Raw genomic sequence first — 17,631 nt, 5'->3', positions numbered from 1 at the left:
ATATTGCCAAATTTTATAACAAACTATAAAAAAAAAAAAAAAAATGTTAATACATTTTTTTGTTTTTTTAACAAAAAAAAACCTGTGGTGATTAAATACCACCAAAAGAAAGCTCTATGTGTGTGAAAGAAATTACATTTTTTTTTTGGGTACAGTGTTGCATGCATTGTCATTCAAAGTTATACAGCGCTGAAAGCCTGGGCAGGAAGGGGGTTAAAGTGCCTAGCAGTGGCGGTTCGTCCATAGAGGGCGCTGGAGCGCCGCCCCCTCTGGCTCTGCATTGCATGAATCAATGTTATTGTCACCGCTGGTCTATTCAGATGGCCGGACATGAGCGCCGACCACCTGAATAACGGCAGCTGGTTGGCTGTACGGAAGTGCCTATCAGAGCCAGCGGCTTTCCCAGTACAGCCCTCAGCCTTCCGGATGCTTATCCAGGGAACGTACCAGGGTGCGTTCCTTGGATGAGAATGACAGGTGTCTTAGCCAATCAGGTTGACCGGTTCTGGCTATCGGTAACCTGATTGGCTGAAGCGTCATCGAGGGCGGGAGAAGAAATCGAGGGACGTGGATGGCGTCATCGAGGGCGGGAGAATACATTGAGGGACGTGGATGGCTGTAAAGGTAAGTGCCGGGCGGGGGGGGGGAAAGGTGCATTTTACAGGGCACAGCGGCATCAATGGGCACAGTAACATCAATGGGCACAGTGGCGACAATAGGCACAATTCGGGACAGTGGGGACAATTGGCACAGCGGCATGAATGGGCACAGTGGTGACAATTAAAGGGCTCAGTCACAGTGACATCAATGGGCACAGTGGCGACAATGGGCACAGTGGCGACAATTAAAGGGCACAGTGGCGACAATTGGCACAGTGGCGACAATTGATGGCACAGTGGCTGCGTTTGATGGCATGGCACAGTGGCTACGTTTGATGGCATGGCACAGTGGCTACGTTTGATGGCATGGCACAGTGACTGCGTTTAATGGCATGGCACATTGGTGCAAATTGATGATGGCATGGCACAGTGGCTGCGTTTGATGGCATGGCACAGTGGTGGGAACTGATGGCACAGTGGCTGCGTTTGATGGCATGGCACAGTGGTGACAATTGATGACACAGTGGCTGCGTTTGAAGGCATGGCATAGTGACTGCATTTGATGGCATGGCACAGTGGTGCGAATTGATGGCACAGTGGCTGCAATTGATGGCATGGAACAGTGGTGACAATTGATGGCACAGCGGCTGCGTTTGATGGCATGGCACAGTGACTGCATTTGATGGCATGGCACAGTGGTGATAATTGATGGCACAGTGGCTGCACCCCCCCAAAAAATTTGAGCACCAGCCGCCACTGGTGCCTAGTAGGCAAGTGGTTAAAGCAAACCTGTGATAACACTGACTTTCAATGAGGTTTCTGTTCAAGAGACCAGGAAAAAGTGATGTTTGAGTTCATAATAAAATAATAAATTATAGGGAAATAAGGCTTTCAACAGTTAAATGGCCATTTCATGCAGAAAAACAAGAACGACCTAAATGATATTTATTTGTGGGAATTGAACATTTTTAGAAGAGAATCATCATGAAATTAAAGCAGGAGTGAAGACAAAATTACTCCCTTCATATTCATAAATTGGACCTGTTGCCTACTTAAAACAGCCACTGATCAATGGATGTGCCAGGATGCCAATCCCAGTGCCAATACACAATTCAGCTGGCTAGCCAAAGATCTGATCAAGCAATGTTGTTTTTGCAATCAAGTTGCCATGGCAATGCTGATGGCTCTTGCTCTGCTGCTCAGAGAAAGTCAGTTAATTAGGGTAAAGTTGATCCAGGTCTACCCGATTAGGTCTCCCTGATATGTGCCACAACATATCACTAATACCTGCCCTTATGCTGTTATGAGCTGCAGTAGACCACAATAATAACTTATGTATTTGAATCCAGATGTTTAGAGGTGCTAGATTTGATATGACCATATTCAATCCCTTCCATAAAAAGAATAACATATAGTATAATATATATATATATATATATATATATATATATATATATATATATATATATATATATATATATATATATATATATATATATATATATATATATATACTAAAAATATATAAATACTAAAAAAACATATAAATATACAATATATACAATATACAAAAGTGAGTACACCCCTCACATTTTTGTAAATATTTTATTATATATTTTCATGTGACAACACTCAAGAAATGACACTTTGCTTTAATGCAAAAAAGTGAGTGTACAGCTTGTACAACAGAGTAAATTTGCTGTCCCCTCAACACACAGCCATTTATGGCAACAAAAGTGAGTACACCCCTAAGTGAAAATGTCCAAATTGGGTCCAATTAGCTATTTTCCCTCCCCAGTATCATATGACTCATTAATGTTACAAGGTCTCAGGTGTGAATGGGGAGCAGATGTGTTAAATGTGGTGTTATCGCTCTCACTCTCTCATACTGGTCACTGGAAGTTCAACATGGCACCTCATGGCAAAGAACTCTCTGAGGATCTGAAAAAAGAATTGTTGCTCTACATCAAGATGACTTAGGTTATAAGAAGATTGCCAAGACCCCAAAACTGAGCTGCAGCACCGTGGTCAAGACCATACAGCGGTTTAACAAGACAGTGGAAAAGAAGGTGCAGTAAAAAGGCCTACTGCTGCACTTCCGGCGCCAGGTAGCAAACAAAGACCTCAACCAAAGTGGTAGTGTATTGGTGTTGTATTAATTATAGATATAAACCACAGCGAGGAAATCATCACATCGCACCCGCAGCACACGCGGATCCCTGTGGATACGAGCAGACCGGTGAAACCATTCCTTTTTTGTGCACGGTTTATTTAATTTACTGTACGGGCATTAACTAGTGGAGCTATTCCACACTTAATTGGAGCCAGTGTTAAAGTTTTTTTGCACTATGATCTGTGTGTTCTTTTACTTTACATGTACCTCCATTTGAGCCATCCTGCCCGTGCAGCATCTGTATGACTTGATGGTTTGTATGCAAATCATTTATTGATTTGCAGTGGTAAGCTGATACCCTTTCCATTTGGGTGATTTAACCACATTCTTTGGTGCAATTTTTATTCTACACTTGAAATGGTTTCTACTTTTAGGTGCATAAATACCATTTAAAAGATCACCTCCACTCCATCACTCATTCAGGGTTTTATCTTGAACAGGCTATCACCTGTTCCTAGCGCTGTTTATATCACTTTGAACAACTGTTCACGTGCATTGATATTCTTTTATCGGTTTAACAAGACAGGTTCCACTCAGAACAGGCCTTGCCATGGTCGACCAAAGAAGTTGAGTGCATGTGCTCAGCGTCATATCCAGAGATTGTCTTTGGGAAATAGATGTACAAGTGCTGCCAGCAATGCTGCAGGGGGTGGGGGGTCAGCCTGTCAGTGCTCAGACCATATGCTGCACACTGCATAAAATTTGTCTGCGTGGCTGTCTTTCCAGAAGGAAGCCTCTAAAGATGATGCACAAGAAAGCCTGCACACACTGTTTGTGGAAGACAAGCAGACTAAGGATATAAGGATATGAATTACTGGAACCATGTCCTGTGGTCTGATGAGACCAAGATAAACTTATTCAGTTCAGATGGTGTGAAGCGTGTGTGGCGGCAACCAGGTGAGGAGTACAAAGACAAGTGTGTCTTGCCTACAGTCAAGCATGGTGGTGGGATTGTCATGGTCTGGGGCTCCATGAGTGCTGCCGTCACTGGGGAACTGCAGTTCATTGAGGGAACCATGAATGCCAACATGTACTGTGACATACTGAAGCAGAGCATGATCCCCTCCCTTCAGAGACTGGGCCACAGGGAAGTATTCCAACATGATATTGACCCCAAACACACATCCAAGATGACCACTGCTTAGCTAAAGAAGCTGAGGGTAAAGGTGATGGACTGGCCAAGCATGTCTCCAGACTTAAACCCTATTGAGCATCTGTGGGGCATCCTCAAATGAAAAGTGTAGGAGTGCAAGGTCTCTAACATCCACCAGCTCTGTGATGTCATCATGGAGGAGTGGAAGGGGACTCCAGTGGCAACCTGTGACGCTCTGGTGAACTCCATGCCCAAGAGGGTTAAGGCAGTGCTGGAAAATAATGGGGAGCACACAAAATATTGTCACTTTAGGCAGAATTTAGACATTTTCACTTAGGGATGTACTCAATTTTGTTGCCAGCGGTTTAGACATTAATGTGTGTTGAGTTATTTTGAGGGGACAGAAACTTACACTGTTATACAAGCTGTACACTCACTACTTTACATTGTAGCAACGTGTCATTTTTTCAGTGTTGTCACATGAAAAGATATAATAAAACGTTTACAAAAATGTGAGGGATGTACTCACTTTTGTGAGATACTGTGTATATGTATGTATATATATATATATATATATATATATATATATATATATATATATATATATATATATATATATATATAGAGAGAGAGAGAGAGAGAGAGAGAGAGAGAGAGATAGAGAGAGACAGAGATATAGAGAGATAGAGAGAGAGAGAGAGACAGAAAGACAGAGAGAGAGACAGACAGAGACAAAGAGAGAGAGAGACAGAAAGAGAGAGAGAGAGACAGAGACAAAGAGAGAGAGAGACAGAAAGACAGAGAGAGACAGAGACAAAGAGAGAGAGAGACAAAAAGAGAGAGAGAGAAAGAGAGAGAGAGACAGAGAGAGAGAGAGAGAGACAGAGAGAAAGACAGAGAGAGATTAGATTGATAAACTGATGATCACAAAAAAAGTCCACCTCCAAAGTGTGGAAGAACTAGAACCTTCATCAACTCTTTACTGCTCTTTGTGTCCCCATCTGGGAGATTTTTCTTCCCTTCCTTTGTCTATTTAATGGGTATCAGAGACAGAACAGGAAAAGACAGGAAGTCATTGGAATCCCAATAGGTGAAAAATAAAAAAACTTTCAGCATAGTATGGTTCTTTCTATCTCTGTGTTACAGTCTGTAAATTTTGGCGGGAGTAGGGCTTTAAATATAAAAATATTAAAAATACTTCCTAGTTATTTGCGAAAATAATTCTCATTATGGGTGACTTTAATGTTTTCTACATGCACGTTACAGTCGTGCAAGAATGTATGAAAATCCCCCACTTTTCAAACAATTATAATGGCAATTGTGACCCCTGGCAGTACAAAAATGGCACTATGTTACCGCTTTTAATCTATGCGCCCGGATGCTTTGAATACTTGTTCATTTGTGATACAATTCAAGGTTCAGAAAAATGCTATAATCAGAAAGGAAAACCTTGAACTTTGCCAAGCACAGTGCTGTTGTGTCATGAAAGAAGTCCCCTTCCACAGTTTCTTTATATGAAAGACACCCAGCCAAATAAATGGTGCTATGTACATTGCTAATGATGTAAAACCTGCAAAATAAAACTGAATTTATTTGCATCTGCTCCTAACATCTTTTCCATGTCGTTTCAGTGAACAGATTTAAAAATCTAAAGGGTATTCTAAATGAAATCTCCAAAAAACACAATAATTATTTAGATTCCTAAAGAATCACTACTGCAAAAATAGTAGCTTGCTTATTGCACGCAGTTTATACATGTAATAACAGAATTCCTTATTTGCTTTGTTTATGTTTTACTTCACATTTACATGCTTATAATGCTCAGTTCTTTTTCCATGGTATAAAACTTCCTAAACAAAAGAACTGTAACTAAAACTGCGCAAGCACCCCTGGCATTGTTATAGTTGACCCAAACTTTGTCACTGTCACTTTTGCTGGACAGCTTGGCCTGAACATAAATGTGGAGAAAAATATAAATATAGACATGTGGCATTAAAACCACTTCCTATACCAAATGCAGGGCTCTTAACTGTCCCTGATTTCGAGGGACTGTCCCTGATTTGGAGCAATGTCCCTCTTTCCTCCTTATATGTCCCTCATTTTGGTCTGATCTCTATAGCTGTATATAATTGCACTTTTTATCTTTCAAAAAGTGTTTCCCAGTGCTAAACCTTTCATCTAAATTCTAAATGGCTGCATTTGTAAATTTTAAAGGCCACTATTAAAGGAATAGTAGTGGTAAAAAAGCCCTTGTGGATTTAATTAACCTTTTGTTTTTAGTTAATTCTCCTGTGGCAGGGGGCGTGTCCTATGCCTACATACGTTTGCTATTAGGTGTCCCTCATTCCCAACTAAAAATGTTGGGAGGTATGCAAATGCTACGTATGTTCTAACCTCATCTTTGATCAGAATATAATATTTTTCATCGTAGTAGTCCTTTAAAAATGAAGATCTTTCGAGTCAAGTATAAAACACACTTGTGAGGCCCCGTACACACGTCCGAGGAACTCGACGTGCCAAACACATCGAGTTCCTCTTCGAGTTCAGTGTTGAAGCCGCCGAGGATCTCGGCAGCCGACTTTCCTCATTGAACAACGAGGAAATAGAGAACATGTTCTCTATTTGGCTTCCTTGCTGAAAAGTGTACACACGACCGAGTTTCTCGGCAGAATCCAGCTCTGATCGAGTTTCTGGCTGAATTCTGCCGAGAAACTCGGTCGTGTGTACGGGGCCTGAGAAGCAGCAGATGGAAGCAGCCATTTTTTTTTGTCCTATGAGTTACTTACTCGTTCGGAGGCAGTCACTCTCAGAGAACTGGAATAGGTCAAGCTTGCTCCTAGACCTAATATACATAGGGGTTGATTTACTAAAACTGGATAGTGCAAAATCTGGTGCAGCTGTGCGCCAATCAGCTTCAGCTTGTTCAACTAAGCTTTGCCAAAAAAGAATAAAATGAAAGCTGATTGGTCTCTATGCAGAGATTCCCCAAATTCTGCCCTCTCCAGTTTTAGTAAATCAACTCCATAGTTGCATAGTTATGCAGGTTAGACACAAGTCCATGTAGTTCAACCAATAGAAAATAAATAAAAAGAAAACCTTCCTATACACAATCCTATACCCAAAGTTGTTCCAGAGGAAGGCAAAAAAACATTTAAAGCATGGTCCAGTTTTCTAAAGCAGAGGAAAAATACATCTCTTCCTAATCCCCCTGAGAGCAATCAGATATTCCCTGGGTCAACAAGCTGTTATTACCTTTAATGTTAATGTCCAGTTATATTTTGTGCATCTAGGAATGCAGCCCGTGGGCCACAGAATAGTAACTTTCATATGAAGCTTCTTCAGGACTGACAGCTTATGCTTTAAAAACAAATCTAAGTTATACTGGTACTGTAACTATTTAGATTAAGTCTATATCTTACCTTGATTTTAGATCTGAACTTCAGGCAAGTGGTCAAAGTATAAGTTAACATTCATAAACAATAAAATAAAAATAAATGCACATTTATTATAATTTTTTCTTAGGAGCCTGCAGAGCATTGCACTGGCGATCTGTAGATTGTGGGTGCAATGTCAGGCTCCTGCAGACTCTCAGTACAGCTGTCTGACCATACCTTCTGTACAGGCAGATAGTTACTGGACAGGAGGAAGGATCAACTAAGAGAGCGCTTACCAGTGCCCTTGCAATTCATTGAGAACTGCAAGCTGTCTGCCACGGTGGAAGACGGGATTTGTAGTTCATTCATTTACAGATTACTATTAATGAATGGCGCGCATGTGTGGGCAGAGTCCCATACAGCCTCACTGTTTTTAAATTTTTACAGCGAGTGCAGGAAGACGATCTCCCACCCACAGTCAGGCCTCGTACACACGACCAAGTTTCTCAGCAAAAACCAGCAAGAAACTTGCTGTTTTTTTTTTGCAGAGGAAACCGGTCGTGTGTACATTTTTCGACGAGGAAACTGTCGAGGAACTCGACGAGCCAAAAAGAGAGCATGTTCTCTTTTTCCTCAACGGGAATAGAGAAAATTGGCACGTCGAGTTCCTCAACAGCCTAACAAGGAACTCGACGAGCAAGACGATGTGTTTCGCCCATCGAGATCCTCGGTCGTGTGTACGAGGCCTCACAATGAGGGATTGGGGCTGCTGCTTTTGTAATATGTTGCATGTTACACCTTGAACATGGGTGTAACATATAACAGGTTACTAGGATTGAACTTAGCCTTTAAAGTGGTATTAAACTCAGTTTTACCACTTGTACCTACAGGGAAGCCTGTAATAAGGCTTCCCTGTAGGAACTGTGAATATCTCCTAAACTAGCACTGTTTAGGAGATATTCACACTGCATGCAGCTGGTGATGTCACCAGAGCGTGCGCTCTAAAGATCCGGTATACTGTTCAGGACCTTTAGAGCCTGTGCCGTAAATGTTGGCTCCCACGTACATGCATGGGAGTGACGTCATCACATCCCTGGCCACTCATGTAGCTGGAGGCTGCGAACCCGGAAGGAAGACCAGATGAAGCTGGAAGCCCTGTCAGTGGTTACAGTGCACCACTTGAGGGCTTTATTTTAAGGTAAGTCCCTCATAATGTGCATTATGACATTATCTTGCAGGGGAAGTTTTCATTTTTAACTACCACTTTAAATATAAAGCTGAAATATATACATGTACGCTGTCCTATCTGATAAATGATTTGCAATGCTGTTCAGCCATTCTTGTGATCCATACTCCAGTTAATTTCAGCAGTACAGTGGTTATTGACCCACCATCAACTTGGTGCCTGGATAATGCAGGAGCACAACACATGTATAGCACAATACATGAGTGATCACTTTGCTTACTCTACTCTTTCCTTCTGTCAGCAAGGTGCCAGTGTTAGATGGACAGCACTGTGCATCTCATCAGAGCCTGTTTGGGTCACATTACTACCAGGGCCGGCGCTACCACTAGGCGAAGTAAGCAGCCGCTTGGAGCGCACTACCACCTAGGGCGCAAGCGCCAGCTGCGAGTGGGACAGATCAGCAGGGGGATCGGAGCACACTGAGAGCTCCAAAAAGAGAGAGAGATGAGCTGGGCGTATCACAGCCAGCTCTGACATCTATCCCCTCCCCTTGCTGCCCACACAGCCAGTTAGAGGAGAGGAGCTGCTTTTACTCCTCCCCTCCTCTCCTTGTGTCTGCCCCGCCCACTCTCCCCGGCATACAGGGGATGTGGGCGGGAATTTTTAAGCACAGAAAACAGAAGGGAAAGATGGAGGAGTGTGATATCCATCCAGTCCCTCCTGCCGAGTGAGTCCTGTACACTGATGTAGGGGTGGCCTTCATTCCCTTCTCTCTCTCTCTCTCTCTCTCTCTCTCTCTCTCTCTCTCTCTCTCTCTCTCTCTCTTCACCTTTCTTTCTTTCTCTCTCCCTATTATCTGTCTATCTATCTGTCAGATTATCTATCTATCTATCTATCTATCTATCTATCTGTCAGATTATCTATCTATCTATCTATCTATCTATCTATCTATCTATCTATCTATCTATCTATCTATCTGTCAGATTATCTATCTATCTATCTATCTATCAGATTATCTATCTATCTATCTATCAGATTATCTATCTATCTAATCTATCTATCTATCAGATTATCTATCTATCTATCTATCTATCTATCTATCTATCTATCTATCTATCTATCTGTCTGTCTATCTATCTATCTATCTATCTATCTATCTATCTATCTCTCTCTATCTGTCTATCTGATTATCTATCTATCTATCTATCTGTCTATCTGTCTATCTGATTATCTATCTATCTATCTATCTATCTATCTATCTATCTATCTATCTATCTATCTATCTATCTGTCTATCTGATTATCTATCTATCTATCTATCTATCTATCTATCTATCTATCTATCTATCTATCTGATTATCTATCTATCTATCTATCTATCTATCTATCTATCTATCTATCTATCTATCTATCTATCTATCTATCTATCTGATTATCTATCTATCTATCTATCTATCTATCTATCTATCTATCTATCTATCTATCTATCTATCTATCTATCTATCTATCTGATTATCTATCTATCTATCTATCTATCTATCTATCTATCTATCTATCTATCTGTCTGTCTATCTATCTATCTATCTATCTATCTATCTATCTATCAGATTATCTATCTATCTATCTATCTTTCTTTCTTTCTTTTTCTCTTTCTTTCTTTCTTTCTTTCTCCTCCTTTTCTTTCTTTCTTTCTTTCTTTCTTTCTTTCTTTCTTTCTTTCTTTCTCCTCCCTTTCTTTCTTTCTTTTCTTTTCTTTCTTTCTCCTCCATTTTTTTCTTTCTTTCTATCTTTCTTTCTTTCTTTCTTTCTTTCTTTCTTTCTTTGTCCTCCCTTTCTTTCTTTCTTTCTTTCTTTCTTTCTTTCTTTCTTTCTTTCTTTCTTTCTTTCGTTCTTTCTTTCTTTCTCTTTCTTTCTTTCTCCTCCCTTTCTTTCTTATTTTCTCTTTCTTTCTTTTTTTCTCTTTCTTTCTTTCTTTCTTTCTTTCTTTCTTTCTTTCTTTCTTTCTTTCTTTCTCCTCCCTTTCTTTCTTTTCTTTCTTTCTTTCTTTCTCCTCCCTTTCTTTCTGTCTTTCTGTCTTTCTCCTCCCTTTCTTTCTTTCTTTCTTTCTTTCTTTCTTTCTTTCTTTCTATCTATCTATCTATCTATCTATCTATCTATCTATCTATCTATCTATCTATCTATCTATCTATCTATCTATCTATCTATCTGATTATCTATCTATCTATCTATCTATCTATCTATCTATCTATCTATCTATCTTTCTTTCTTTCTTTTTCTCTTTCTTTCTTTCTTTCTTTCTCCTCCCTTTCTTTCTTTCTTTCTTTCTTTCTCCTCCCTTTCTTTCTTTCTTTTCTTTTCTTTCTTTCTCCTCCATTTTTTTCTTTCTTTCTTTCTTTCTTTCTTTCTTTCTTTCTTTCTTTCTTTCTTTCTTTGTCCTCCCTTTCTTTCTTTCTTTCTTTCTTTCTTTCTTTCTTTCTTTCTTTCTTTCTTTCTTTCTTTCGTTCTTTCTTTCTTTCTCTTTCTTTCTTTCTCCTCCCTTTCTTTCTTTCTTTTCTTTCTTTCTACTCCCTTTCTTTCTTTCTTTTTTTCTTTTTTTCTTTCTATCTTTTTATCTTTCTTTTTTTCTTTCTTTTTATCTCTTTTTTTTTTTTTTTCTTTCTCTTTCTTTCTTTCTTTCTTTCTGTCTTTCTCCTCCCTTTCTTTCTTTTCTTTCTTTCTTTCTTTCTCCTCCCTTTCTTTCTTTCTTTCTTTCTTTCTTTCTTTCTTTCTCCTCCCTTTCTTTCTCTCTTTTCTCTTTCTTTCTTTCTTTTCTCTTTCTTTCTTTCTGTCTTTCTCCTCCCTTTCTTTCTTTCTCCTCCCTTTCTTTCTTTCTTTCTTTCTTTCTTTCTTTCTTTCTTTCTTTCTTTCTTTCTTTCTATCTATCTATCTATCTATCTATCTATCTATCTATCTATGTATCTATCTATCTATCTGTCAGATTATCTATCTATCTATCTATCTCTCTTTCTTTCTCTTTCTCCTTTTTCTTTCTTTCTGTCTTTCTCCTCCCTTTCTTTCTCCTCCCTTTCTTTCTTTCTTTCTTTCTTTCTTTTCTCTTTCGTTCTTTCCTCTTTCTTTCTTTCTTTCTTTCTTTCTTTCTTTCTTTCTTTCTTTCTTTCTTTCTTTCTTTCTTTTCTCTTTCGTTCTTTCCTCTTTCTTTCTTTCTTTCTCTTTCTTTCTTTCTTTCTTTCTTTCTTTCTTTCTTTCTTTCTTTCTTTCTTTCTTTCTTTCTTTCTTTCTTTCTCCTCCCTCTTTCTTTCTTTCTTTCTTTCTTTCTTTCTTTCTCCTCCCTTTCTTTCTATCTATCTATCTATCTATCTATCTATCTATCTATCTATCTATCTATCTTTCTTTCTTTCTCTTTCTCCTTTTTCTTTCTTTCTTTCTCCTCCCTTTCTTTCTTTCTTTCTTTCTTTCTTTCTTTCTTTCTTTCTTGTGTATGTGTCAGGTAAGGGGGGTCAGTGTGTCAGGTGAGGGGGGGTAAGTGTGTCAGGTGAGGGGGGGTCATTGTGTCAGGTGAGGGGGGTCAGTGTATGTGTCAGATAAGGGGGGTGTCAGATAGGTCACATGTGTTGCAAGGGCAGAGTGAAGTGATGTCAGGGGCGCAGCGGGGAGGGGGGGGGGCGCAAAATTAGGATTCGCCTAGGGTGTCAAAGATCCTTGCACCGGCCCTGATTACTACCCCTCCTTCTCCCAAGTATACTGCTAAATTGAAGACATACAGTATAGAGGTATTCTAACCAGCTTTATGTCAAAATACATTTATTTATTTTGTTTTGTATATCTGATAAAGTTTTTTTTTTTTTCAGCTACTTATTTTGTCTAATTGATATGTTCAGTCTTTAAAGGTATGAATGAGGTGGTAATCTCTCTACCACAGATATTTCTCCATGGCAGATTCCCTTTTATGTATTTGCTAACGCTAGGGTCACACAAGAGCTTATCATATCTTCAATTTCATGTACCCCCATCAGGTGAAAGCATCTTCACAGACCCATTTCTCACCAATGTACAAATGATAATCAGGCAAAGACCATCAGCTCTGAAAGGAAATTTCACAACTGTGTTTTTTATTGAAAAAAAATCCCCAGCATGGAAGTGTGAACCTTCTCTAAAGTTAGAACCCTGGAAGACCTTTTTCACATCCACCATTCTGTTAGACTAAGACCTGTGTCCCCAAACAGTACAGTGCATTTGAATGAGATTAGAGGGTCATTGAAATAAAGGAATCAATAATTATCGGTTTAAAAGGAAACACATGAACTGTCATTGCTGATCCCCTTCCAAAACACAAGTTACTTTGCTGCCTCTGAAGTCATTGACCTGGAACAAGGATGCAGAGTAGAAAGTCTTAGGACTCTTAATCTGCATACTTACACCAGACCTGTGATTCATATACGAATAAAGCCACTGAAATAATAGGACAGCCAAGAAATTAGCATTTTTTTTGAATGAAAGGTCTTGTGTGACATCAGCTTTGCTTCTGACCAGATGATCACGATCAGAAAGGATGTGAAAAAAGCAGAAGACAACTATTGCTGAAAAAAAATGGTCAGTGTAGCCCGGACGGTTATGGTCATTTTGAGTTTCAGCAATCACCATTTCAGTTGTAAAAATGTTAAGACAAAGTTAATTTAAAGGCATCACAAATTCTAGATTTGAATAAGAATAAGTCAAATGAATATGTCCACCACTGCACAAAGTCAACTTCCATCAGCAGTAGGTGTAAGGAATTAGATGTATCAGTGAAATTAACCTCAGGATCAATGTCAAATCGCATATAAAATACTTCCACTCCTCCAAGCTGTTGAGATCATTCAGCTGTGTGACCCCATAGGCACAAAGGTGGCAACAGCACTTCTTTGTTCATACAGGTGCTATGGGGAAGGGGGCTACTGGCATTATTCCAGTTTGCACGCTTTTTTAACACTTTACAAAGTGAATTGTATAGGGAGTCTGAACTCCATTTCTCATCCAATCTACTCAGCATTCATCCTTCTGCCTTCGCTCCAGTTCTTATTTATTCATAGACGGTCCACACAACACTACCAGACCTCAGAGAACACAGTACCCCCTAGAACATATTAGAAATGAGTTTGCCCATCACAAGGCAGACAATTCCAAATGTTCAGTTCACTTATTTTACATTTAACTAATACTGAGCTTTACAAAACCTATAATAAAGGACAAATGAGCATAAAAAAAAGTGAAACGCTGGCTTATTTTTATTAAAAAACATGTAAAAGTTTCACAAACTTACTAGAACTGTTTATGTATTATAAAGTCAGTATAGTTGAATGTAATATTTAGTCTCTTTCAGGTAATCCCAAAGCTCAGTACTGCCAACTGTCACTTTTAGTTTAAAAATGGTAGCTAATGTAGAAGAACTGGCAAAGTTGCCTAAATATCGGATATCTATCTTTCCATTCAAGTGTGAAAACTTTTACATACGTGTTTGTGAATGTTGTCAGGATACAAAAACAAACTTTCTTAGTTTTAGATTAACGGGGTCCTTTATCGTACATCTTATTTGTGTCCCCTGGAAAGCCCCGTGAAGCCACCAAGTGAAAAATACAAACTGTTCAGAAACACTTCAAAGAGAGATGAACTCCTTAACTCAACTTTACATCAGAAGTACCTGGTCCATGCCTGTAGAAAGGCAACTCAGAATACCGTTATCCTTTGTGGTATATGAGTACCTTTGGGTATAACCAGGCAGTAGGTGCAAGGACGTAGGTGGATTAGGATTGGGATGAAGTGAATGTGTAGGTTGTGATTAGGGGAAAGGCTAAAATGACTTACCTCTGTACGCGACTGCAGCCTCTTGTTCATCTCATATATACGATACTCTGGCTGTACCATGTACGGAGAGTGTCTTCTGTAAAAAGGACCAAAGGGAGAGGAATAAAAGGGGTCATGCTGAGAGCTGGACATGTTCTTTCTTCCTTCCAGAGAATCAGGGCAGCATCAGCATCCATAAAGAGCACATGGACTGCGCGTTCTTCACAGCATAAACTAGCAGTATGCAAACACTGATCACACTGCTTGCCTGAGAACTGCTGCTAGAGCTTTCTCTATAGCAAGACACAGAAAAAGAGAGAGAGAGGGAGAGGGAGCCAGAGAGAGAGAGGAGAGAAGCAGAGCACCAGAGCGAAAGAGGCTGAATAGCTTCAGGCTACACTGCCTGTTTTTAAAGAAGCAGTATATGGAGAGGGTGACTTCCTGTCCACGCCATGGGCTGCCTCGCATACATCGTTCAAGGCTGCCTTTTTAATTGTATCAGGCAGGGTCCCATAGGAAACTGAGTGGTATACCTCATGAATTTACATATTTCTTTATATCTGGCCTCATTTTTATTCATACTGCGTAGGGTCGTGATTTATTATTAATAAAAAACCCAGCTTGTCTATTAGAATGTAACTTTTAATTTATAGAAGATACAGTTATTTTAGGATGTTGTTGACTAAAAGAAAATTAAGCAAAGTGTGATAAACAAACATATATATATTAACATAATCAATAACATATCAATAAAAAATATATATGTATAATATTCCACAGCACCCAATCTTCTTTCTCTTTGCAATGTTTTAATGATTTAAAAATACATATTTGACTGGTTTTGTTTTTGCCAACCAATAACATGAATTTGTTTTTCAAATAATCCTCTCTATAAAAATGAGAGCCTTAGAGCCAATTTACCAAAGCTTAACACATGCAGTAGAGTTTTACGCATTACAATGGTGCAATTATTTTTAATTTTTTTTTTATGTATAAAATGTTTTTCTCAAACCAACTAAGTGAACTATCCATATACAGTACATTTTATAAAAAAAAATATTTTGTGTTTTCTTAAGTAAAAGTTCACAGCAATGACCGCCCAGGTCATCGCTCCATAAACTATTGCTAGAATTAGGCTGGAGTTAATTGTGAGCATTTATAAGATGTCTTTTGGGGAGAGTAAAAAAGAGCTATTACAGTATTTTGGTTAAAAAAAAAATGTTTTTCATAGTCAAATATGTAGAGGAAAAAATAACGATTGCACACCCATGCAGCATTTATGAATGTGATCTGAACATTTTGATCGGAAAATTATTATTGTGAAACAAAATAGAAGATGCAGCTGTATTAATTCATAAAGTGATCTATATTTGATTATTGGAAGTTCCAATTTTATAACTATTTGAACTGAACCAGCTAATCTCCTATGTCCAGCCTTTTGTACTTAAAGGGGTTTGTTTTTAATTTTTCGAAATAGGTTCCTTTAAGCTAGTGCATTGTTGGTTCACTTACCTTTTCCTTCCATTTCCCTTCCAAATGTTTTTTTCTTTGTCTGAATTTCTCACTTCCTGTTCCTCCTCGGTAAACTTGCCCCCATCATCCGAGTCGTGGTTAGTCAGCCAGAACAGCTTACTGAGGAGGAACAGGAAATGAGAAATTCAGACAAATATATAAAAAGCAAATCTTCACAACCCTTTTAAGGTACAATATTCAAATATACATAAACTGCTCTCTCAGTCTCTCTCTCTCTATATAATTATTGTATTATTTAATACACACACTGTATATAGATAGTATATGTACAGAGAGAGAGAGAGGGAGAGAGAAAATAGTGTCATGTGGCAAGGGTATATATATACTATTTATATGCAGTATACATATATATATATATATATATATATATATATATATATATATATATATATATATATATATATATATATATATATATATATATTACCCTTTTCAAAATCCACACTGAAAAGAATATTGTACACAAAAGAATGGATACCTTGCAGGCTACACCGACGCAACTTACAGGAGCTAGTGCAGTATTCACAAAGCACTAGCTCCGTAAGTTGTGGCGGCGTAGCGTAAATGGGGCCAGCGTACGCGCGCGTAATTCAAATGGGGAAGGGGGGTGTGTTTTATGTAAATCTATGATGACCTGACGTGATTGACGTTTTGCGTGCGCCTTCCGTGTACATATCCCAGTGTGCATTGCTCCCAAGTACGGCGCAACGACGTATTGGTTTCGACGTGAACGTAAATTACGTCCAGCCCTATTTGCGAATGACTTACGCAAACGACGTAAAAAATTCAAATTTCGAAGTGGGAACGACGTCCATACTTAACATTGGCTGCGCCTCCTAATAGCAGGAACAACCTTACGCTGAAAAAGCCTAACGTAAACGACTTAAATAAATTGCGCCGGAAGTTTTTACGTTTGTGAATCGGCATATCTAAGTAATTTGCATATTCTACGCCGAAAACAACGGAAGCGCCCCTAGCGGCCAACGTAATATTGCACACAATTATACGCCGCCGCAATCAAGTTACGTCGGTGGAGGAAGCCTATTTTTGGAGCGTATCTGCCTTTGGAGATACGCCGTCGTAAATACTACATAAATCTAGCCCGCTGTTTTTATATACATACTCCCCTTACCTGGATAGGAAGTATTTTGGTAAAGGTAAAACGAACCCTTTAAACCTCAATGTACTGAACTATAAAACACTAAAAGCATACTAGTATTATGCACCCTAAAGAATGCTATTACCATATAAATACATACATTTATGAAGGGCAAGCACTGGTGTCAAAGGTGTGGAAACTCCTGCTGACAGCTAAAATGCATGGAAAAGATACAGAGATTCTTCCACCCATTAGTGGTCAGTCACTCTTGCACTAAAGCACCACGTCTGCAGAGGCCTGCTGATTACTGCAGAAAAATGTACAGAATGTTACCAGCTACCCAAAGATTTTTTCACAGGTTCAAATAAATTACTACATTTAAAAATAAATAAATACATATATATATATATATATATATATATATACAGATATAGATATATATCTATAGATATATAGATCTATCTATAGATATGTATCTATATCTATATATACACATTTATGTTTAAATCATAATATTAGGATCTGAAGTAAATACTTCATATATACAGTATTTGCTGCAACATCTGTGTGCAAAGTTAGGTACCCCACCCAAATCATCCATCTGATCACTGAATATAGGGAAACATGTCCAAACACCCCTTCACCTTATGGTCTAGCAATAAAGAGTAGCAGAAGGTAATAAGGTTATCCCTGTGTCCCTTTTTGCAAGCATGTACTGTGCAAATCACCAGTGGAGTCACCACTAACCAAGAACG

At 38.8% G+C, this 17,631-nt stretch overlaps 1 protein-coding gene across 3 annotated transcripts in view; it reads right to left on the bottom strand.

Moving 5' to 3' along the window:
* Positions 1 to 14,647, bottom strand: part of LDB2 (LIM domain binding 2) — a 544,323-nt gene extending 529,676 nt beyond the window's left edge. Inside the window, exon 1 of one of the 3 annotated variants that reach the window (XM_040335211.1) lies at positions 14,266 to 14,647. In XM_040335211.1, coding sequence (XP_040191145.1) covers positions 14,266 to 14,397 — 132 coding nt within the window. In that variant the 5' untranslated portion in view covers positions 14,398 to 14,647. The remainder of the gene's footprint in view (positions 1 to 14,265) is intronic. The other 2 variants (XM_040335210.1, XM_040335208.1) reach the window with 2 other exon arrangements.
* Positions 14,648 to 17,631: the final 2,984 nt, after the last annotated feature.

Source organism: Rana temporaria, chromosome 1, assembly GCF_905171775.1.
Source record: "Rana temporaria chromosome 1, aRanTem1.1, whole genome shotgun sequence".
Lineage (NCBI taxonomy): Eukaryota > Metazoa > Chordata > Amphibia > Anura > Ranidae > Rana > Rana temporaria.
The sequence above is the reverse complement of the archived record's forward strand: the minus strand, read 5'-3'. Positions and strand labels throughout refer to the sequence as shown.